This window comes from Trichosurus vulpecula, chromosome 6 (assembly GCF_011100635.1).
Source record: "Trichosurus vulpecula isolate mTriVul1 chromosome 6, mTriVul1.pri, whole genome shotgun sequence".
Classification (NCBI taxonomy): Eukaryota; Metazoa; Chordata; class Mammalia; order Diprotodontia; family Phalangeridae; genus Trichosurus; species Trichosurus vulpecula.
The window spans coordinates 111,081,681-111,106,332 of record NC_050578.1 but is presented as its reverse complement, the minus strand read 5'-3'; the positions used below and the strand labels follow the sequence as shown (position 1 = coordinate 111,106,332).

The window sequence follows — 24,652 nt, the reverse complement described above, 5'->3', positions numbered from 1 at the left end:
TTTTAGATTCTGTTTGTATAAAGGTAAATGCATTCTTTCCAGCACTTGTTAGGTATGTTGTAATCCTTCTAAGGGTCTATCATGCCTACATTTTAACCTGTGAACAAGTAATCCAAACACTTCTTAACTGGTTGTCTGCTTCCCATAGTTGTCTTTTAGATAGCCCTTGACTTTCATTTTCAGTGGAGATGAAAATAACACCTGTTCCCCTTCAAGTCTTCAGGTACTTGCCCAGGACATCATAATCTTCCCAACTTTTTCATAGAACCCTTTTGGCTTTATCATTTGGTTCCAATGTGAGTTACCAGAAATGAGTGGTAGCCCTCTGGTTTGACAAATCTTGGGAGGTTCTCTCTGTGTCATGTCTTAGATATATTGCCTGAGGAGACAGCAGATATTATCAAGTTGATTTAAAAAACTACCTCAGTACCCTTGTTAGGGGAGTTGACCAAGCACGACTACTCGTTTTCCTCTGACAAGTACTGGATGCCATTTTTCTTGATGGCACTTACTGAGTCTACATCATTATTCTTTGGAGGATAAGCTGCTACTTCCTTCTTAGAAAATTCAGCCCTCTCCCCTTCAGGAAGAGCCTCATGATTAGTCTTTTTTCCTCTCATAGAATGTTGTAAGCTCTTTTAGAGGGAGGATTGTTTCATTTCTGTCTTTGTATCCCCAGTTAATGGTATTACAATTTTTGCTAGGGCAGAAGTTTGAGACTTTGTTACTATGACCAGACATGTAATCAGTCTTTTTAAAAAACTGTATTTTGTGCATTGGTTTATTGCATATTCTACGTTTCTTTTCTTTTTCCCATAAATCTCAGATTACCAGTGTTTTCTCAGTAACTATCATATTTGGCTTTTTACTTGGATTTTTTTTTTGTTGTATTTTAACTTTGCACATTGAAGTTTTTGTCAAGAGTTAGATAGCATTTAATGAGGCATTTATTTTGTTGATATAGATGGTTGATATTTAGAGCTTCTGCTTAGATATTTGCTTTAAAACCTATATTAGTTGAAAAGTTCTTTTTATTCAAGTCCAGCAAAAGTACTGATCTTAAAACTGTTCTTAAGGTGTGAGATAAAAATTGGTAGTCCTAATTTCACTTTTAATGACTTGGTTTAAATCTGGCTAGCAGTCTTCTGCCTAACTAGACTAGGTTGGTTTTACGAATGGAATGGGGAAATGTTTTGCCTCAAATCTCCGCCTCCCCCCCCCCCCACCCCCCCGTGAAGCTGAGGAAGAAATTAGAGTTTTGCTTTTCTAATACTATTTAGTTTTGATTGACAGTAAGTTTCTTGACATTTTCATTGGGAGACTTGTCACCAACACATTTCTGACAGAAAATTTAATTGAACAGTAGCATATCTCCTATGAAACTTAAAAACATTCTTTTAGCATAGATGTTTTTAAGAATTAGGTGCTACTGTATAAAATGAGAGGTTTGGATTAAATGACTTCTGAGTTGCTTTCTAATCCTAACATTCCATGAATCTAAATTATCCATTTTGGGGGAGAGGTCAAAAAACTACTTTTTTTTGGTTTCACGTTTGTTGTTTTTTCTAACTTTGTTTTGTCAAAATAGGACTTTGATTCGTGGTTTGATACAAATAACTGCCTTGGGGATCAGAAGCTAGTTGAACGTCTCCATATGGTAAGTAGAGGGCTATTGTTTTGTGATAGTTCTGTAAATATTTAACTGAAATAATAAAGAAACAGAGAAGACCTAGTGTAATGGATGGTGTGTTGGGCATGAAGTCCGAGAGAACTAGGTTCAAATTCCACCTCTGATGCTGAGTGATCCTGGGCAGTTAATGTCTGTGTGTGTACTTTACAATCAAAACTAATTTAGTCAACAAGCTCGTGTCCCCCCAAAATGACAGGCTCATGAGAGCTCGATTGCCAGTTGTAGGAAAGAGCCAAGCTACCATCATCAGTGTGTATGTTCTCATCATGACAAATAGTGATGAGGTCAAAGAAGAATTTTATGAAGACCTAGAGACCCTTGTTGTCAGTGTTGAAAGAGGACAAGCTTGTAATTCTGGGTTACTTTAATGCCAGAGTAGGCACAGACTATTGGATATGGAAAGGAGTCCTTGGGAGGAGTGGAATCGGAAACAGCAACAGTAACAGCCATTTAACTATGGAAGACTTGTGCAACTCATGACCTTCTCATCACTAACACTCTCCTGTTTACCTAAATGTAATAAGACTTTGTGGGTGTACCCTTGTAGCAAATGTTGGCATTTAGTAGACTCTGTCTTTGTAAGGAGAAGAGACAGACAGGATATGAGAGTAACAAAGGAAATGTGTGGCACAGAGTGCTGGACTGATCCGTTGACTTATTTTCTCCAAGCTACACGTTGACATTCAACAAAAGCAGTGGCCCCAAGGTAAGACGACTAACAGAAGACTTAATTGTCAACAGAATCAAGCGCTTCTCCTCGTATGAACAGTTTGTTGCTAACTTGGTGAGAAAGCTGGGCCTACACACGGTTGGCAAGAGTGGAGCAGAAAAGGAGTGGGCAGCTTTCTGAGATTTGGTGAACACACTGCACTTACTCATCTGGGTCAGAACATTCAAGTTTGGTTTAATGAAAATGATGGGGAAATGCAAAAGCTGCTAAATGAAAGATTAGAACTCCCCACAGTGTTTACCAGCAGTTCATCTGTCTCTAAGAAGGCAGCCTTTAATTCTTTCAAAAGTAAAGTGCAAGTGAAGCTTAGAGAGATGCAGGCCTGGTTCTTGGCTCAGTAAGAAGGCAGATGAAATTCAGTTTTGTACTGATAGTAACAATCCAAAATGCTTTTATGATGATCTGAGTGCTATTTATGGGCCAAAGACCTATGGTATATCTTGACTACTCAGTGTTGGTGGAGCCACACTGATCAGTCATAAAGACATAATCCTGGAGAGATGGACTGGATGCTTCCATAGTATTGTCAACATATCTTCATCAACCAATGCTGAAGTCATTGACTACATACCTCAGATGGAAGTCAATCCCTTTAGATGAACTTCCAACTGAAAAAGAGGTTTTGGATGACATTAGGCTTCTCTCATGTGGCAAAGTAGTTGGTGCTGATTCTGTTCCAGCTGGGATTTACAAGGCATGGGGTCCACTGCTCATATAAAAACTGAGTGAAATCTTCCAGGTTATATGGTGAGAGGAGATTATCCCCTAGGAATTCAAGGCGGTCTCCATTGTCCATATCTTCAAAAGAAAGGGAAAGAAGTCCTGTGACAATCATTTGGGGGGGTGTTTGTGTGTGTGTGTCTCCCTTAGTCGTTGCTGGCAGGGTTTTTGCCAGTCCTTAATAGGCTGATTCTTCACCTGGAAGGTGGTCATCTACCTGAGAGCCATTGTGGATTTGCAAAGGGCTGAGGAACAGTTGTTGTCATGTTTGCTTCCTGACAACTCCAGAAGAAATTACAGGAGCAGAACAGAGGTCCGTGTATACATCATTTGTTGATATGACCAAGAACTTTGATAATGTCAGTCATGAGGGCTTGTGGAAGGTCATGACAAAATTTGGCTACCTGGAGAAGTTTATCAGTATTGTCCATCAGTCTCTTGGCAGCATGCTTTCCCGGGTTCTGGGTAATGGACAGTGCTCTCAGGGCTTTGTAATTGCTCGCATCCTCTTTAGCATGATTTTTTTCAGTGACATCAGATGCCTTCAATGGGCATAAAAATACCATCAAGGCCAGCTACCCCACTGACGCCAAATTATTTAACTTGAAAAGGCTGTAAGCCAGGACTAAAATGGAGGGAGAATGGGTGTGTGACTTTTGTTCCCAGATAATTGTGTATTCAGTGTACTCTGAGGCTTAGATGCAATAGAGTATGGATAGGTTCTCTGCCACTTGTGCTAATTTTTGCCTGATAACACCAAGAAAACAGGTTTTCCACCAGCTAATACCTCACCATCCATTGGAATCATTGAGTACAGCAAATGAAGAAATTTTGAATGCTGTGGATAAATTCACTTACCTTGGCTGTGTACCTTCCAGGAATGTATATATAGGTGAGGTTGATGCATGCATTGCCAGAGTGGGAGGCTGTGAAGGAAAGAGTGAGAAAGAAGAGCTATTAGGCTGCCTACCGAACTGAAGATTTATCGAGTTGTTGTGATGACCTTGTTGTTATGCCTATGAAACCTGCGTAGTCTACCAGCGCTGTGCCAGGAAACTGAATCACTTCCATTTGAATTGTCTTAGGAAGATTCTGAAGATCACCTGACAAGAAAGACATAGGTCCTTTGTTGAACTGAATTGCCAAGTATTCAAACTCTGCTGCAGAGAGCGCAACTCTGATGGGCTGGAGACATTGTTTGAATGCTAAATGTATGTCTACTTAAAAGACTATTGTATAGATCATACCTAAGGGGAACGCTCACAGAGGTTAGCAGAAGTAATACAAGGGCACTCTCAAAGTCTCTCTAAGGAACTTTGGAATTTATTGTGTGACATGGGAGATCCTTGCACAGGACTGCCCAGCATAGTGTGCTTGCATCAAAGAAAGTGCTGTGCTCTGTGAGCGAAACAGAATTGCAGTAGTTGAAAAGAAACTGAGGTCTTCAGATTTAAAGACAACTCACCGCCAAATGTCCATGGAGACTTTTTGTGCCTCACCTGTGGCGTAGAGCCTTCTGAGCTTGTGTTGATCTGATCAGCCACAGTGGACACATTGTACCTTGACCCTAACAATGATGTTTTGGTCTTCTTCAAGCATGAAGGATGACAACCAAACAACATCAAGCAACTCCCTAAGACTTAGGAAAGTCATAGATTAGTTCTGACTTGTGTTATTGAGGAGATTTCCCACGTTGGGAGTCACTCCATGTTGATAAACTGTCAAATCTTTGGTGTATTTGCATGTGGAGAATGAAAAGAAGTGCATGGTAGCTAGTGTGTTGGTTTAGACATTGAGACAAGATTAGGTGCTTCTAATCTTAAAACTTCAAGGTAATCATGCATCTTATAGTTTCCTTATCTTGAAAAAGGAAAGGGAATGATACTGTGAGATAGTCTTCCTAAAAGACTTGACCTTAGGCTAGATATGACTGACTATTGGCTATTAGAAAAGCTAACCTGATGTTAGCATTGGCAGCACTAATTGATGTGACTTGTTGGCAGCAGCCATTGTTCTACTTTATACTGGCCAAGCCAGGTTTGAAGTTTGGGGCACAGTTCTGAACGTTGTCCTAGGAAGGCGTTGAGAAAGCTGTGTGCTGTGTTGGAATTGGTACTGAGAAGTCTGCTTCCTATTCTGAGGCCTTCGCTATATGAGGCCTGCGTAGCTGTCTCCTAGAATATAAGATTTCCTTAAAAGCTTAGCTCCAGCCTCTCTGACATAAAGTGTTTCTGGGATCTCTCGGATGCTAGTTTCTCCCTCTTCTGAAATTGTCTGGTATTTGCTTTGCGTATGTCGTGTGTTCACTTAACATGCTGAGGTTGTTTCCACAGAGAACATGTAAGCTGATGAGGGCAGCAGGGATGGTTTTGATTTTGTCTTTGTGTCCTCAGAGTCTAGCTCAATGTCCGGCATGTAGGAGGCGCTACCAACATGATTGTTGAATTGGTGATTGCAGGGATTCGAAGCTGCTGTGTAGAAGTTGGGTGGAAGAGTTAGGAATGTGTAGCCTGGAAAAAAGAATACTTCTGGAGGAGATGGACTTTTTTTTTCTGAATATTTGAAATTCCATTATGTAAAAGAGGGATTAGTTTATTAGGAAACTAGGATGTTTAGGAAATGAATTAGGAAAATTAGAAGGGTGAGAAAAGTGAATGAGTTGCCTTAATCAGGTAGTGGCTTGCAAATTAAATTTTGAAACATGATTTCTAAGTTAGTCTACTTGTTCTGTGGGCAGCTGGGTGGTTCAGCGGATAGAACTCTGGGCCTAGAATCAGGAAGATCGTCTTCATCTGGCCTCAGACACTTACTAGCTGTGTGACCCTGGGCAAGTCTCTTAACCCTGTTTGCCTCAGTTTCCTCATCTGTAAAATGAGTTGGAGGAGGAAATGCCAAACCATTCTAGTATCTTTGCCAAGAAAACCCCAAAAGGAGTCATGAAGAGTTAGATGCAACTGAAATGATGGAGTAACAGTCTTATCCTATATAGTTGGTTGTATATATAAAAACATTTTAAATGGAACTTGTTAGAGATTTTTCTATAGTATTCACAGAGTGGGTGCTCCTTTTCATTACTAAAATTTATGTCAAATTATTCTAAAAATCATTTCTCCTCACCTTTTTAATCACTGTTGTCTTATGAGGAATTTTTAAAATATTTCCTCATATTTAGATAACATTCATCAGTTCACGTAAGACACACAATAGAGGACTAAAGCCTAAATAGAAACTGCCCCCCCCATGATTTTTTCCAGTTCAAAATCATTGTCTCTATTTAATCGTCTATGTATTTAGACAAACAGATTGTCCGAAAGACATTTTATTATTTTTTTTTCCAGGTTTTGCGCCCATTCCTCCTTCGTCGAATTAAGGCTGATGTTGAAAAAAGTTTACCTCCAAAAAAGGAAGTTAAAATTTATGTAGGTCTCAGCAAAATGCAAAGGGAATGGTAAGTGAATTTCTATTTGTGTTTCTTTTCCTGGGTAGTGTCCTGCTGGTTTATTACAGCAGGTACTGTGTACTTTTTTTAAAAAGGAGGATCCTAACCTGTTTGCAAAGCAGTCATTGCATTAGTATTATTAGAGAAAACAGAAATTCTATAACTATCACCTAAATACAATTTCTATTTTATCTTATTCATTTGGTGACCATATATTTATATATACCTAAATATTTTTGTAATAGTCTTTAAAGGGTCACGTATGAGAGGTTCATTTGATTTAATAGATAAAGCAAAAACCTAATCAACCAGCTCCGTTGTCAGCCCAGTTTGACAGTCAGTTGTGCTAAATTCCACACCCACGTTTCTTCCTGCCATCTGCATGGGAGGGTGGGATGTGTATTTTCTCATCTCCTAGGGCATGAACTTGGTCATAAAGCATTTATTATCGTGGGGTTTTTGGAGTTGTTTTCATTTATATTGTGGTCATTATATTATCTTCTTTTCTTGATTCTACTTAAACTGCATTGGTTTATATTTTTTAATCATTATTTATTTAATATTTTTAGTTTTCAGCATTTTCACAAGAGTTTGAATTACAAATTTTCTCCCCATTTCTACCCTCCCCCCTCTCCAAGATGGCATATATTCTGATTGCCCTGTTCCCAGTCAGCCCTCCCTTCTGTCGCCCCACTCCTCCACGTCCCCTTTTCCCTTACTTTCTTGTAGGGCAAGATAGATGTTTATGCCCCATTGCCTGTATATCTTATTTCCTAGTTGCATGCAAAAACTTTTTTTTTGAACATCTTTTAAGACTTTGAGTTCCAAACTCTTCCCTTTCCCACCCACCCTCCCTAAGAAGGCAAGCAATTCAACATAGGCCACATGTGTATCATTATGCAAAACCCTTCCACAATACTCATGTTGTGAAAGACTAACTATATTTTGCTCCTTCCTAACCTATCCCCTTTTACTGAATTTTTTCCCTTCACCCTGTCCCTTTTCAAAAGTGTTTGCTTTTGATTACCTCCTCCCCCTATCTGCCCTCCCTTCTGTCATCCACCCTTTTTTATCTCCTTCCTCCTTCTTTCCTGTGGGGTAGGATACCCAGTTGAGTGTGTATGTTATTCCCTCCTCAGGTCACATCCGATGAGAGCATGATTCACTCGAAAGCAAGATTCACTCATGCCCCCTCTTTCCTTCCAAATGAACTGCTTTTTCTTGCCACCTTTATGTGAGATAATTTACCCCATTCTGTCTCTCCCTTTCTCTCTCTCTCGTCCCTTAATTTTATTTTATTTTTTTTTAGATATTATCCCTTCATGTTCATCTCATCCTGTGCCCTCTGTCTATACATATATTTGTATATTCCCTTCAGCTACCCTAATACTGAGGTCACAAAAATTGTACACATCATCTTTCCATGTAGGAATGTACACAAAACAGTTCAACTTTAGTAAGGCCCTTGTGATTTCTCTTTCTTGTTTACCTTTTCATGCTTCTCTTGATTCTTGTGTTTGAAAGTCAAATTTTCTATTCAGCTCTGGTCTTTTCACTGAGAAAGCTTGGAAGTCCTCTATTTTATTGAAAGTCCATATTTTGCCTTGGAGCATGATCCTCAGTTTTGCTGGGTAGGTGATTCTTGGTTTTAATCCTAGCTCCGTTGGCTTCCGGAATATCATATTCCAAGCCCTTCAATCCCTTAATGTAGAAGCTGCTAGATCTTGTGTTATCCTGATTGTTTCTTTCTGGCTACTTGCAGTATTTTCTCCTTGATCTGGGAGCTCTGGAATTTGGCAGCAATATTCCTAGAAGTTTTCTTTCTGGGATCTTTTTGAGGAGGCTATCGGTGGATTCTTTCAATTTCTATTTTACCCTGTGGCTCTAGAATATCAGGGCAGTTGTCCTTGATAATTTCTTGAAAGATGATATCCAGGCCCTTTTTTTGATCATGGCTTTTTTAAATTCTCTCTCCTGGATCTATTCCCCAGGTCAGTGTTTTTTCCAATGACATATTTCACATTGTCTTCCATTTTTTTTCATTACTTTGGTTCTGTTTTATAATGTCTTGATTTCTCATGAAGTCACTAACTTCCACTTGCTCGAATTTAATTTTTAAGGTGGTATTTTCTTCAGTGGTCTTTTGGACCTCCTTTTCCATTTGGCTAATTTTGCCTTTCAAGGCATTCTTCTCCTCATTGGCTTTTTGGAGCTCTTTTGCCATTTGAGTTAGTCTATTTTTTAAGGTGTTGTTTTCTTCAGCATTTTTTTGGGTCTCCTTTGGGTCATTGACTTGTTTTTCATGGTTTTCTCGCATCCTTCTCATTTCTCTTCCCAATTTTTCCTCTACGTCTCTAACTTGCTTTTCCAAATCCTTTTTGAGCTCTTCCATGGCCTGAGACCAATTCATATTTTTCTTGGAGGCCTTTGATGTAGGCTCTTTGACTTTGTTGACTTCTTCTGGATGTATGTTTTGGTCTTCTTTGTCACCAAAGAAAGATTCTGAAGTCTGAGTCTGAATCTGAGTCTGTTTTAGCCGCCTGGCCATGTTACCAGCCAACTACTTGACCCTTGAGTTTTTCATAGGGGTATGACTGCTTGTACAGTTTAGAGTACTTTGTCCCAAGCTTGAGAGGATACGCTTTTGTTTTCAGAGCTATTTCTACACAGCAAGCTCTGCCACACCAGCGTTCCTCCTCCCCCAAGAACTGCCAAGTGGGACCTGACTCAGATCTTAAGCAGGCTCTGCACTCCTGCTCTAATCTGCCACTTAATTCCTCCCACCAGGTGGGCCTGGGGCCAGAAGCAACTGCAGCTGTAGTTCTGTAGCTGTACCACCTCTGCTGCCCCCAGGGCGGTGGCCAAACAGAGAACTCCTTTATTTTGTCCCAGCAGCTTTTCCTACTAACCTTCTCTGTTGTCTTTGGTGTTTTTGGGTTGAGAAGTCTGGTAACTGCCACAGCTCACTGATTCAGGGTGCTAGGACCTGTTCTGCCTGGCTCCCAGTCTGGTTGGTCCGGGCGCAGCCCACGCTTGTCTCTGCTCCATTCTACTTCCAGCTTCGTGCGCGATAGACCTTACCCAGCGACCATGCAAGCTGTCCTGGGCTGGAGCTCTGTTTCCCTCTGCTATTTCATGGGTTCTGCAGTTCTAGAATTTGTTCAGAGCCATTTTTTAATCTGTTTAGAGGGTCCTGGGGGAGAGCCTTAGGTAAGTCCCTGTTTTCCAGCCGCCATCTTGGCTCCGCCCCCGGTTTATGTTTCTAACTGGGCTTTTCCTAACTCTTAATATTTGTGTTTTGTTACTTTTTATATTTCTATAATGTTCTGTCTCTTATTTTTGCCTTTTTTTTTTTCTTTAAAATAGACTTTTAGAAAGTACTGATCAGTGAGCATTTATTGAGTCTGTGTCAGGTACTTGGTGCATAATGTGAAAATTAAGTTTAAAGAATGCAGTTGGTATATATTTAAGTTGGTATGAGTTTAAAGAATATAGTTGGTATATGAAAAAACAAGGAGATAAGAGTTAGATTAGTGTTAATTGCTTAGTTAGGATTATCATGAAAATGTTTGAGATTCTGGCAGTCAAATGTGCATTATGCCAGCATATTTTGGTAGAATATAATTTGATTTCATTGCAGTTGTAATAAATTACTAAGTTTGGCTCTGACAATGGTTAATTTCTTGCCAGAAATAGAAGATTAATTATGAATAGTTGTAACAGATATGAATGATTAATAATGAACTATTAGGGAGAACTGAACTTACTGAAAAGTATTTTTTCCTTAGGTATACACGGATACTAATGAAGGATATAGACATATTAAACTCTGCAGGAAAAATGGACAAAATGAGATTGTTGAATATCCTAATGCAATTGAGGAAATGTTGCAATCATCCATATCTCTTTGATGGAGCTGAACCTGGGCCACCTTACACAACAGATATGCATCTGGTTACCAATAGTGGTAAAATGGTTGTACTAGATAAACTTCTTCCCAAGTTAAAAGAGCAAGGTATAAGCACGGCAGACAATTGTTTTAAAGTTCTAAAGTTAAAAGAAAAATTCTGTGGTTACTTTTGTGGAGTTTTCTGAGTAGTATAATAGATACAATAATAAATATAAGTATAATAATAAACTGGCATTTCCATTTAAGTGAGTCTTTCATTCATCTGTATAGTTATTTGATATCACTTGGTTACCTAGTGTACTTTATAGAATTATGGTAAATAATTAAATGTGTACGTTCTGAAAGTACTTCTTTGAAGGCATTTAACATGTAGTGAATGATTTTTACTGGGAAAATTGGAGTGAGGTATGGGTTTCTCCGATACTAGTCCTGTGATTTCCTGCCACTCCCCTCCCCTCCTCCCAGGTTCTTTTCTTTTTTTTTAAATGCCAAATGAAGCTTCATAAAGACTTCATAAGATTCATTTTATAGAGAGATCTCTATATAGGTTTTCTTTTTGGCTTCTTTTCAACTTGCATTTTTCTTTGGCAAGTGTCTTAGAAGTATTTCACATCACATGTTATCTCTACATTGTGCAGTCTGTCATACTTGGAAGTTGGTATGCATATGATTCCATTTAGATGTTGGAAGACAATGTAAGTATGTAGGATCTGTTTTCTTTTTATGATAATGAGTTTTCCAGTCTCTTAATCCTTACCTTTGGGACTGACTCCAGACATTCACATATGCAACTTGAGATTGCTTTCCCCTGTTGCCTGTACTGCTTGAATGTGACTGAGCTGTCCATACACGAGGAACGGTGGAATAGGGTATCTCCTATATTGTGTAGTTGGGTCAGCCATTGACCTTGGGACGAAGTATATGGCCTTTGGATCTTTGGAAGAAGAGGTGAATGGGAGACAAAGGCTGAAGACAAGTTTGGTTAGGAAATGCTCACTAGAGTCATGAGTCACCCCAAAGAAACAGTGAGGGTTCCTAAGCTTTTGTGTGTTGAATAAAAGCTATTCAATGGATGAGAAAAGGTCTTGCATATCTAGTAAGAGACATTCAAGTTATATGGATTAAAAAAAAATCCTTTTTTTGGGTGGGGAGGAGGAAGGTCCAGACCTGTAATTTTCTCCCCTCTAGTAATGTAGGTCAGCAATAGCTCTCCAGCATAAGAGTTTAGAGAGTTGCCTAGTGCACTTAATGGTTAAGTGACTTCTCCAGGGTCATATATAGTATGTGTCAGAGGCAGGGCTTAATAATGTAATACAAAATTCATAGTTAAGGATGTAATAGATTTCATGCATACTTTTAGTTGCTATGTGGTTATTAGTCTTATGTTTTGAATAATGTGTTATACGTTGTATGTTACAACATAATGTTATATTTGGACATTTTGCTGCTGTTAAGAGGTCTTGATTGAATTATTGTAATCCTCAACAGATTCAAGAGTACTGATCTTCAGTCAGATGACAAGAGTATTAGACATTTTGGAAGATTACTGCATGTGGAGGAATTATGAATACTGCAGGTTGGATGGACAGACTCCTCATGATGAGAGACAAGTGAGTTAAATTTGATGGGGGAAAAGAGGGAAAGGATATTGCATGACATGATTATTATTTGACATTTATTCTGTTTTACACAGGATTCCATCAATGCATACAATGAGCCAAACAGCTCCAAATTTGTTTTTATGTTAAGTACACGTGCTGGTGGTCTTGGCATAAATCTTGCTACTGCTGATGTTGTGATCTTATATGATTCAGACTGGAATCCACAAGTTGATCTTCAGGCTATGGTAAAGATTCAAACATACCTATTTCCCCAAAACTAAGTGGTGGAAATGCTCTTCACAATATTATATACTTTACAGGTGCCTAAATTCTGTTTTTGTGGGGAAGCACCTAGTCTAATGGGGAGACTTATTTGGTAGGTCTCCCTGGCATCACTTAAACCCTTGAATAAAAGTATTGGGAGCTTGTGTGTTTCTGGTTACTTTTGAATTTTTAAGTTATCTTTAGTAGTAGAGTTAATTTAGTATTAATCAAATAGGGGCAACATGGGATGAGGCTTATATTTAAAGCAGATCTTTGTTAAGAGTTTGAAAATTAAAAAAATAAGAGTCAAATTCTTAATGGATCTTTAATAAAATTAATGTATTTCAAACGATTTTGGTGAGTCAGAGAATTTTTATAGTGTGTTATCTCAAGATTTATTCTTTCCAGTGAAGATTCTTAGAACATTTATTTTAAGGAATCACCTAATAGTGAGCTAGAATTTTTTTTTTTTTGAGAGGAAGGAACATGAAAATATCCTTTGCAGATTTTATAAAGGAAGTTTTTATCATGTAAAAAGAGGGCTCATAACTACACAATCAGGCATTATCTACATAAATTTTTCCCAGCATGCTGTATAACATGTATATTCACTTATTTGTTTAGGATCGAGCACATAGAATTGGACAAACCAAGACTGTTCGAGTATTCAGGTTTATCACCGACAATACTGTGGAGGAAAGAATAGTGGAGCGTGCAGAGATGAAACTCAGGTTGGATTCAATAGTCATTCAGCAAGGTGTGTATTACAAAATTAATCCTAGGACTGCATATTTTATGGTTTAGCAAGGAAGAAGTGTGTTTTCCTAAATCTATTAGGATTGTTTCATTTTTAACCATTTGTAAATGGCTACTAAGCTAACTCCAAAGTATTAGTTTTGTCTTAAGTATTCCCTGTGTGCTGATTGTTAGAGGGAGATAATAGCAAAACAACCAAACCAAGACAAACCAGGATGTGGTCTGTGCTGTCCTGGACCTTAGAGTATAGTGGGGGATGTGGAAGTACATGTAACTCCTGTGTTGACGTCTTTCCTCTCCTAACTCTGTTAGTCCTCATCTCTGTGTCTCACAGCATCAGCTCCCAGCACACGATGCTGTGCCGCGATGCTGTTCTGCATGTCTGTTAGAGTGAGAGCTCCGTACAGAGTCCAGTGCTAGGCTTCAGAACACTTGATAAGACAGTGTTCCAGTGAATGCAAAATGAAGGTGTTTAGAGGTGCTGAGGTGATGGAGAGCGAGCGGGGTGGGGTCAGTCATACTTATTAATTACCCGCTATGTGCGAGCTACAGGAGATACAGATAAAAAAGGGATAGTTGCTGATTTCCAGGAGCTTACATTTTGGTGGGCTGATACATGTTCATAGATAAATGTGAAATTGATAAAACCTACACTGGTGGTGGATTTAGGAGGGGCCTTGATACCAGGTGGTGCCGGAGAGCACGTCCAAGGACAGGAAGAGAATTTGTAGGAGGAGTAGAGAGGAGGCCAGTTTGGCTAGCTCAGAGTAGGGGAGGGTGATGTCAGTAAGGTAAGTTGAACCAGATTTTATTAAGCTTTATTAAAAGCTAAATGAGCATTAGGAAGCTTGGTTGAGTCAGGCAGGGACATGGTCTTTGGTGTCATTGTGTTCAATGAGGGCTAGAACTAAGGTGGTTGCTATGAGGGGAGAGAAGAGAGGTGAGCGTAGAAAGCTCTTACCTTCAACAGAAGCCCTCGTGGGATTAAGAGTTGTGTTTGTGCACGTGTGTGTGGAGTGGGGGAGGGTGATGAGGGAGTGTGGGGTCTCGGTGAGGTTGGGGTTGAGGTAGATCGCTTTTCCTTTACAATTACCTCAACTGAAATCTGACCGTGCCACCTTGGTGGAAGTAAGACCGCCCATTGCTGAGGTCAGTCGAAGGGGCTGAGCACCCTCAGGGGTTCTGTGTTGAAATCCTCCTCTGGCACTTGGTAGATCTATGACATTGGTCAGGGCACGTCATATTTCTGGGTGTCAGTTTCTTCATTTAGGACAGGGGTTCTCAAGCTTTGGCAATCTGGTGAAGCCTATGTACCCTTCTTAGAATGCTTTTTAGGTTCATAAAATAAAATGCAGAGGATTTTAAAGGAAATGATGAAATACAAAATATTAAAAACCATTTCTCTGCCTTAAGAACCTCTGATCTAGAAAATGAGAGGGTTAGATTAGGTGACCTATAAGTATCGAGTTGAAGAATAGTGGGAGATTAGATTTAGTAGGGCCAAGATTATTAAAGAACAGACTAGACTTTATGCGGTAGGCAGCTGGCAATTATAGCAGATTCTCGGGCAAGGGAACAGCTCAGTGGACATGCTGGCTTAAGGGGAATTGTTGGCTGCAAGACATTGGAGCAAGGGAGAATGGTGAAACTGATTGTTTTTGGTGCCTTTTGAACTTGTATACTTCCCATTGAGTTCTTGGTTTGAAATGTTCATTTAATCAGTCAAATATTAAGCCACCTATTTTTGTTCAAGGCAATGTGCCAGGTGTTATGTGAGATAAAAGGCAGTGTGAGACAACAATCCAGAAGGGAGCTTTCAAATCTGATTGGGTGGTATGGTATCAATGGTTGGAGTGTTTAATATACTCCTATAATTGTAAAATTATATAATTATGAAGTGACAGAAGCTTTGTCAGATTAGTGGTATAGACAGTAGGTGCTGTGAATTCAGAGGAAGGAGAGAGATTTGGACTGGCCTGGGATGGGTAAGATTAGAGTCCTTTAGGTGAGGTGAAGAAAGACACTTAGAGGTGGGAAAGCATGTATATAGGAAGCCAGGACTCTGAATATTGGATCTGCTTATATTTAAAAACATTTTTAAAGCTGTGTTTCCTTTTTTACCTTCAAGTTATATTTAAAGTAGAAGTTTAGATTTGGATATTTGGAAAATAATTTGATTTAGTACTGAAACATGACTTTGTCAGCAGGTAGTCAAATATCTTTATAAGATAGCTACTGTGCTTCATGAAAATAATAGAATGCTAAATTTTGTTTAACCGAGGTCATTTTTCTTAGTTTTTTTTTCTATTTTCTTAAAACCATACAATGTGTTCTTTTCTTTAGGAAGGCTTGTAGATCAAAATCTAAACAAAATTGGGAAAGATGAAATGCTGCAGATGATTCGGCACGGTGCAACGCATGTCTTTGCCTCAAAGGAGAGTGAAATTACTGATGAAGATATTGATGGTATTTTGGAAAGAGGTGCAAAGAAGGTGAGTTATAGGTTGAATAATGTGCTTTCTGTATCAAATGAATGTTTAAAATTTCAGAATGAAATCCTTAATATTGGATCATTTGTTGTAAATGTATTTTATAAGTAGATTTTTCATATGGGGACACTCGAATCTTGGTTTTCTTAAAATTTGATGTTTTCATGTTCTCGGTCTGTTATGAAGTTGGTTTTGTTTCCCCACAGACTGCAGAAATGAATGAAAAGCTCTCCAAGATGGGTGAAAGTTCACTGAGAAATTTCACAATGGATACAGAGTCTAGTGTGTATAACTTTGAAGGTGAAGACTACAGAGAAAAACAGAAGGTAATCTGAATGACATTTAAATGAAGGACATGACTCATTTTATAGAAATTTTAGAATGCTTACTGTCACATGTAACATGGGTACATAATCCATGAAATATATTTATATATATTTTTGTTAGGTGTTGAAGATCAGTTTAATAGAATTTGAGTTATGGTTAGAAAAAGTTATAAGTTTAAAATGTGCCATTAAGCTTTTCTTTTCTCTATTAGATGGCATTCACAGAGTGGATTGAACCGCCCAAGCGAGAAAGAAAAGCCAACTATGCTGTTGATGCGTACTTCAGGGAGGCCCTCCGAGTCAGTGAGCCCAAAGCGCCTAAGGTGAGTCTGTTGGATTGGGAAGTAGCTGAGTCCAGACAGGCCTGCTAGTGGAGTACCCCAGGGTACTGCACTTGGCTGTGTGCTGTTGTAACGTTTTTAATGAGTGAATGAGATAAAAGTGCAGGTGGGGTGCTCATCAGATTTGGGGATGACACAAAGCTAACACATGGGATGACAAGAATTAGGATCCAGAAGGATCTTGATAGGTTAGCCAGAGTATTGGGTTGAATCTAATAAGCTAAAATTCGGTATGGATAATTATAGGATGGAAAGCTAGGGTAGACATAGTCCTTCTAAAAAGGATCTAATCTGGAGTTTTTAGTGAACTTTTTTTTAGTGAACTGCATTTACATTGTGAGTCAGCAGTGTTATGTGGCAGCCAAAAAGCTGATGGGGTACATCCAGGAAAAGGAAAGTGTTCATCACTGGTCAGACCCCATTTGGAGTATTGTGTTCATTTCTGGCTATCATGGAAAAAAGGACTTAGGTAACCTGGTTAGTGCCCGGAAGAGGGCAGCTAGCTTGGTGAAGGCCTGGAAAAACAGAACATTTGGGTCCTGATGGTTGTGTTCATGTCTCTGAAGGGGTGTTATGTGGAAGAAATGGTGTAGTGGTGGTGATTGCTCCCTGGAGGAGTTAGACCAGATGGCTGGTGAAGTCCCTTCCAATTCTCACATCTTAGGATCATTCCATGTATGTGCACATGTATGCATATAATTTTAAGTAATTATTTTTATTGTTTATAATTCTACAGCTGACAAATCCAGGTTTCACAGAAGCATATTTGTATGTTTTTAGTTAAAAATCTTACATCTTGCTTTTCATATTGCCTTAATTTCCAATATGTTGTCCCTGCCTCCCCCACCATAACAAAGAATAAAAAAGAAAAAAGTTCAGAAAAACTGACCAAAACCTCCACCATGTATAACGTGTGAAAGTACATATGCCATCTGCTCTACAAAGAAGAGAGGAAGACACGTCTCTTCTTTGGGGCCAGGCTTGGTCAACACGATTGCTAGTGTTAGTTTTCTTTTTATTGTTGTCTTTTCATTTACATCTATGTTACTGTGTATGTTATATTCCTAGTTCTCCTTCCCTTAGTGTCAGTTCATGTGAATCTTCCCAAGCTTCTTTCTAGTCATGTTCATCTTATGATGCAGCGGAAATAGTCCATTAAATTCATGTATTACTATTATTGTTTTTTAGCCATTTCCCCAGTAAATGAGCATTGACTTTGTTTCTAGTTCATTTCATAAAATATATATGGAATAAACCTCAGCCTATCAATATAGAATTTTTGGGGAAGACTTGGTATTATTTTAGAGAATCTAAAGTCCGCTCGTCCTCTAATTTTACACATAAAGAAATGAAGGCCCTGACAGTTGAAGTGACCTACCCAAGGTCATATATCAATAAGCAAGTATTTATTAAGCACCTACTATGTGCCAGGTACTGGGGATATATGTATAATAAATGAAACAATTTCTTGTCACAAGAAGCTTATGTGCTGATGGGGGAGACAAGTGCACATAAAAAATGTGTGTTTTTGTATATGTATGTACACACACACACACACACACACACACACACACCCTCAGTGATGTGGCGGATGGACTGGAGTGGTGAGAGACTTGAGTCGGGCAAACCAATTAGGAGGCTGTTACGATAATCTAAGCAAGAGGTGGTTAAACACCGAAGAAGTGGAGAGAAGGGGTGGAGTTATGGAATTGGGATAGCAGGAGGACAGTGATTTTTCTGATAGGAAGCGGGGGAGGTTTTGAGGAAGGAAAGGCGTTCCCAATTCGAATTGTCTCTGGGATTTTGAGTTTGAAATGTCTAGTAGACAACTAGTGACATAGGACTGATGTTCAGGGGAGACACTGGCTGAATATACACATCTGAGTTATTTGCGTAGGACCTGATAAAGTCCCAAGAGAGGGTGTAGATGAGGGCTTAGGGGACCTTGGGGGAAGACCCACTATTAGGGAGGCATGATGGAGATGATAAGGTGGCAAAGGAGACTGAGAAGGAGCGGTCAGACTGGGTAAAAGGCCAACCAGGAGAGAAGAGTGTTAGGAAGACGTGGGGCAAAAGTTGTAACTCAGCCCCTGCAGGTCTTTGGACTAATACCATTTCTGAACAATTCACTGTGACTGTGTGGGTATTTCTTTTGTTTCAAACAGTGAAAACACTAAATATGAATTTGCCATTCCCCCTAGTCTCACCTCCAGTTTATAGGATATGTAAAATATTTTGGTTAATGACTAATTGTTTAATTTCACTGAAGGGAGTTATTGTTTGGAGGGGAAAAGTAAATTTAAGAGTGACAACAAGACCATAAAGTAAGCTTTGGGACTAAATTTTTAAAATGTTTATAATTTTTTCCCTCTCTTAGGCTCCTCGACCTCCAAAACAACCCAATGTTCAGGATTTCCAGTTCTTTCCTCCGCGTTTATTTGAGTTGTTGGAAAAAGAAATTTTATATTACAGAAAAACAATTGGGTATAAGGTAATTAGACATTTGCAGTTATTTTTGACTCTGTATTCTCTTTACATTCAGAAAAATGTTGATTAAGCTTCTCTAAATATAGGTGGTCTTGCAAATAATTACTCTCTGAATTTAAGACAGTGAGTAAAGAAAAATATTAATTTTGTAACTAACACTTTTTAGCTTGGTACTTTTTTTTAGCCTTTTGTTTAAGATGAATAGATTGATATCAAGTAAGCAAAGTCAGTACAATGTTATCTTCTCAAACTTAAGGAATTAATTCTGGGCAGGTAGGTGGCGCAGTGAGTAGAGCACCGGCCCTGGAGTCAGGAGGGTCTGAGTTCAAATCAAGCCTCAGACACTTGACGCACTTACTACATGCCTGACCTTGGGCAAGTCACTTAACCCCAATTACCCTGCCTTCCCCCCTCAAAAAAAAAAAAGAAATTGATATATCACATTAAAACTAAAATATCACCTGATGTACTAGCAAAATCTGCATATTTTTCAGGTACCCCGTAATCCTGACCTACCAAATGCAGCCCAGGCACAAAAAGAAGAACAGCTAAAAATTGATGAAGCAGAGCCCCTCAATGATGAAGAACTGGAAGAAAAAGAGAAGCTTCTGACCCAGGTGGGTGTGGGAATTGGTGGTGCACTCTGGGGATTACAAGGCGTGGATGACAATGCCAGCTCTCAAGTAGCCTTTTTGGACTGGGCACGGGGTAGGGAGAGGAGAGAGAAAAGTACAGACAAATGAAATAGTATTTTTTGATTTTTAGAAAAACCCAAGTGCCTGCTGGCATATGACAACCAAATGCTCAAAGAACTTGGAGAGAGGGGGAGGTCACCCTAAGTTGGGTGACCCAGTAAAGCTTGGCAATATGCAAGATTTGAGTTGATGTTTGAAGGCTTGCTGGAATTGAGAGAAGTTGAGCACATTCGAGGCAGAGTAGATGAAGGTGCTCGGTGGAAAGGCCAGTGTGGGAATTTGTTTGGTTTGATTACGTATGTTTGTTACAAGGGTTTTTTTGTTTGTTTGGTGGCAAGGAAGGAACAAAATGAGAGAGCAAATGAAAAGCTTGTTATTAAGAACAAAAAATAAATGCATGACATTATAAGTGACATTAAATAAGAATGTATCTGTGAATATATATAGCTTTAAATATGTTGACGTTTTATCTATAAATGTAAAAGTGAAGGTATGTACTGCAGCACTGTGAGGTGCTCTTAAGTTCTGCTCTTTAGATTACAACTAAAACAGCCAACGAATGATGCCTACTTTATTCTTCTTCCAAATAATTTGCACAGGTATTTTGTGGTTTGCAAATTTATTTTAATACTATAATTAATACCTTAATTTCAGTAGTGCCAACAAGTGAATGTCATTTTAAAAGTGGCTGTTCTAAAACTCGATGGCTGAAGATAAGAATGCACTGACAGATGCCTTCTGCAGTGGTTATTCTAATATACTTTGTACTTAAGCAAGTATAACAAGAATTCTTTACCTCTACAGTTATATTGCGAATTCTGTTTGAAAGTTATGTTTAGTTAACATTAAAAGACATGTTTCTTGAATTCGTTTTAAGGGATTTACCAACTGGAACAAGAGAGACTTTAACCAGTTCATCAAAGCTAATGAGAAGTGGGGCCGTGATGATATTGAGAACATAGCTAGAGAAGTAGAAGGGAAAACGCCAGAAGAAGTTATTGAGTATTCAGGTAATTGTGTGCAGGTGTTGCAGTTGAATCTGTTGTGATGCTTTCACGTTTTCCTGTCTCCACAGTTGGGGCATTTTATTTATCATCTGAGTGATTGTAGTTATAATTAACATTTAAGAACATAATGATTAGCTTATATTTATAGATTACATACCCAAAGCATTTTTCTTGAAAGCCAGTGAATCTGTTGGTGCGGTTGTTTGCCTGTGTAGGTGACATAGAGAGTCAGTCTTTAAATGCTAAGATTTGAAGGGACTCATTCAAGGTCTCACTCAAAGTGATAAGTGTTGGAGGAAGGCCTCCATCCCAGGTGTAGCTGAACAAAGATGGGAAGTTGTGGCTTTGGTAGTAGCTGAACCTATTACAAGTATGATTTTGGGCAAGTCACTGGATGGACCCCTCTGGGCCTTAGTTTCCTTCTCTGTAAAATGAGGAGGCTGACCGGAATAGAATGCTAAAATGCTTTCCAATTTTAAAACTCTGTGATCTTATCATTTCATTCACCATTAAATTGACCCTTAGTCGTATGTGAGTATGAATTTAGTAAAATTTTTGGATTTGCCACATAAGTATTATGGATCTGAATTAGTTACAATCTGCCTGGAATCGTGGACTCGTTTACAGTTGTAAGAGCCACCTCTTGTTTTTATCTAGGTGAAGAAACTGAGGTCTCTGGGTGGTGACTGAGACTACATCCCAGGTCTCTTAATTTACTGCTGTAGTGCTCTTTACACCAGTGGTGTCAAGTAGAGGCAGGGTCCATTGATTATTATAGGAAGATCCCTGCAAGCCACATGCTGACTTAGCTTTAAAATGTATTATTGTCTTATGTTTTATTTATTTGCCTATTTTGTTAAATATTTTTTCCCAGTTACATTTTAATCTGGTTTGTGTTGCACTTGGGCGTGTGGGCTGTCCCCATGTTGGACAGCTGTGCTTTATATAGGCTGCTTAATTACAGCATATACCTGTTCCTTTCTTGAAATTTATTCACATCTTAAAATGTTTACACTTGACCTGCTAGAGTGGAGAGTAGAGGCAGAATTTGAATGAAATAATACTGTGGAGCATCTATAGCTATAATTAATTGGGGGGGGGGAGTTGTTAATAGGGTTATCCAATTCTGGTATTGGGAAAAAGAAAAAAAGGAAACATTAATTTAAAAAATATTAACAGCAAATAAAACTTGGGTTAGTAAAAAATTTAAGCTTACAAGTTTACACCTGCAATTTCTTTTTTATTTTCCTCTTTAAGCTGTGTTCTGGGAACGATGCAATGAACTTCAGGACATAGAGAAGATCATGGCCCAGATTGAAAGGGGAGAAGCACGAATACAGAGAAGAATTAGTATCAAAAAAGCACTTGATACAAAGGTACTACCTAACAATTATTTAAGTAAGAGTAGTGTTTTATGAGAGTAATTAATGTTATGCATGAATAAGAAATCAAAGCAACTTCTAAAATGTCAATTGCAGCTGAATTTTAGGAATCTGAAAATATATAATGAATACATGTATATCATCTTGATTATAGGCCATAATTCTAGCTGAATTCAGCTTGGATTTATTTATTTAATAGGATGGTTATCTAAGAGAATTAGTTTCAAAGATTTGAAGCAGGGTTTTCTACCAAAAATTTATTGCTTCAAATACCTGTTCAGCCAATTTGCAAATTGAAAGTTCCTGCTACTGTTTGGAATCAAAATTTTATAGCAAGTTCAGAATGCGGTTGTGAAGGCTTGAGATAGAAATTTCCCGTTTGACATGCAAGGGCATCATTGATTTGACAAACGTGGGTTTTGGAATTGTTTTGTGACTTGCATTTTATTTAATGAAAATCCTTGTGAAATCTCTCTGGAATAGATTGGGCGATACAAAGCACCTTTTCACCAACTGAGAATATCGTATGGTACTAACAAAGGAAAGAACTACACCGAGGAAGAGGATCGATTTCTCATTTGTATGCTTCACAAGCTTGGGTTTGATAAGGAAAATGTGTATGATGAATTGCGACAGTGTATTCGAAACTCTCCTCAGTTCCGATTTGACTGGTTCCTCAAGTCCAGGACAGCTATGGTGAGTGTGTGAGACCTTTCCTGCTCAGCAGCAGGCGTTTATTAAACACTTAGGTGCCAGGAACTGTTCATAAATATGGGAATGAGTCTGCTCTGTAGATCGAGCTCCTGACAGGCATAAAGGGTATAATTTTATTTAAACTCTTTAAGAGAAGATGATGTGTCTTTCAGGAGCCATCTTTTTAGCAGAGCCTTGTGATGGTTTTTGCTTACACAATAAATAAAACAGTGGTCCTAGAATGTAATAACTGGCATGAGAGAGGTGCCACCTGTGTTACCATATCCCACATGACCACGTTCTAAGAGAGTCTGCGTGCTTCTCTTACAGTCTTTGGTCTTCAGGGAGCTAGTGCTGCAGGCATAGTGCTGGACTTGGTGTAAGGAACACTGGCTTCAGATCCTCTCTGTGGCACTTAGTTGATATGGGCAAGTCACTTAGCCATTTTAAGCTTCAGTCAACTCTAAGACTTTAATACTAAGTCTAGATGGGTCTGCAACCAAATAAATCAAGTGTCTTTGGTGTCTTGAGTCAGGACAATAGAGGAAAATGCTTCAATTTTCAATTTGAGATGTGTCCAGTGATGACAATGGTAGCTAGCAGTGATACAGCACTTTATACTGTTTTCTCTCTTTACCCCCACAACAACCTTGGTAGGTAGGCATCGTCATCATCATCCTTATTTTACAGATGAGGAACCTGAGGCAAATAGGTTAAGTAACTTGCCCAGGATCACACAGCTCCTAAGTGTCCAAGGCCGACTCCAGTGTCCCTGACTCCAAGCCCAGTGCTCTGTGCGGTGTGACGCCCCCTAGCTGCCTCTAAGTACCTGCTCTGTCTGTGCAAGGAGGGCATGTCCAGTGTGCCGGGATTCTGGAACAGGCAGCCAGGCTAGCGGGGCTTCTTAACAATGCCCTCTTTGTAGCCTAAATTAAAAACAGGTTTTGTTCTTTTTAATCAAAGGTCAGTGAATGTGGACCTTGTTCTTGATCATTAATAGGGTTTCTCCTGCCTCTTATTGCCTGAAATTGGAATTAGGAAATGGGTAGCCACAGTTGAATGCTCCTCCCTTGTGTGTCCTCCACCCTGCAGTCTTTAAACTAACCTACGCCCAGGCTACATAGGACTGACAGGGAACTAAAAAGGCTCTGCTAGATGACAGGTGATATTATTAATTACAAATAGGGGGTTTCTGTAGCTCTTTAAGTTGTGGTAAGCTTTATCATGTTTTTAAGGAAAAATAGTATGTGTCAGCATGGTACGGTAGAAGGACCACTGGCTTTGGAATCTGAGGAACTGGATTCAAATCCTACCCCAGATACTTAAAACCTGTGGTATTGGGCAAGCTCCTTCACCTCCTGAAGCCTCAGTTTGCTCATCTGTAAAATGAAGGGGTTGTTTTAGGTAGCCTCTGAGGTCTTTCTAGATCTAGTTCAATTATCCCATGTCTCTGAAATAGATAAAGTTTTGGTGAGTGAATAGACAAGATACTGGGGCTGAGGCATAAGTGGTGTTGCTTTTGAGAGAAGAGGGAAAGGGACTTGTTAACTTGAGGCACAAATTAAAAAGGAATCTGCCAGAATTTTGGGACTTCCCTTTCATTTTTTAATACAGTTTTGTTCTTTTTTTCATCTTATGTAGATGAAAGGTTTTTCTGTTCCTTTCAGAACTGTTTATATCACAGTACTTTATCACTTGAACAACCACAGTTGTGGTATAGTACAAACAGATTTTGAAGCCTTGGTTGGTGGTCCATGGTAAAATAACACAGTATACCAGGTGTTTTTTTCCAGTCTTTGTTCACATAACAGTTCTGTGTTAAAAGAAAACCGTAAAAGTGAATGTGTAGCATAGTTCATGCACAGGGCCATTAGTGGTGAAAACAGCCTTCTTAAAATTTATTTTTCAATCTGTCCTGATAATGTTCATCTTCTCTCTAGCATGTGAAAGGGACAGAACTGAGTTCTTTGGGCGGAGGGAGCCCTTGCACACCTCAGCTGCTGTTCCTCACATGCAGATTGGGAAAGTTACTTTATTTAACTAAGTGGCCTCAAGTTCCTTGTTACTAATGATATTTGTGATACAGAAGTGAAATTATAGTAAAATAAAATTACTTGGGTGG

General features: G+C 38.9%; 1 protein-coding gene across 1 annotated transcript in view; it reads left to right on the top strand.

Moving 5' to 3' along the window:
* SMARCA5 (SWI/SNF related, matrix associated, actin dependent regulator of chromatin, subfamily a, member 5) overlaps window positions 1-24,652 on the top strand; it is a 47,460-nt gene that overhangs the window by 20,260 nt on the left and 2,548 nt on the right. Inside the window, exons 9-22 of the mRNA XM_036763178.1 lie at window positions 1,589-1,657; window positions 6,479-6,588; window positions 10,368-10,594; window positions 11,978-12,099; window positions 12,183-12,335; window positions 12,979-13,111; window positions 15,454-15,602; window positions 15,806-15,925; window positions 16,138-16,248; window positions 18,644-18,757; window positions 19,248-19,370; window positions 20,326-20,458; window positions 21,713-21,831; window positions 22,321-22,533. Of these exons, the coding sequence (XP_036619073.1) occupies window positions 1,589-1,657; window positions 6,479-6,588; window positions 10,368-10,594; window positions 11,978-12,099; window positions 12,183-12,335; window positions 12,979-13,111; window positions 15,454-15,602; window positions 15,806-15,925; window positions 16,138-16,248; window positions 18,644-18,757; window positions 19,248-19,370; window positions 20,326-20,458; window positions 21,713-21,831; window positions 22,321-22,533 (1,896 nt within the window). The remainder of the gene's footprint in view (window positions 1-1,588; window positions 1,658-6,478; window positions 6,589-10,367; window positions 10,595-11,977; window positions 12,100-12,182; window positions 12,336-12,978; window positions 13,112-15,453; window positions 15,603-15,805; window positions 15,926-16,137; window positions 16,249-18,643; window positions 18,758-19,247; window positions 19,371-20,325; window positions 20,459-21,712; window positions 21,832-22,320; window positions 22,534-24,652) is intronic.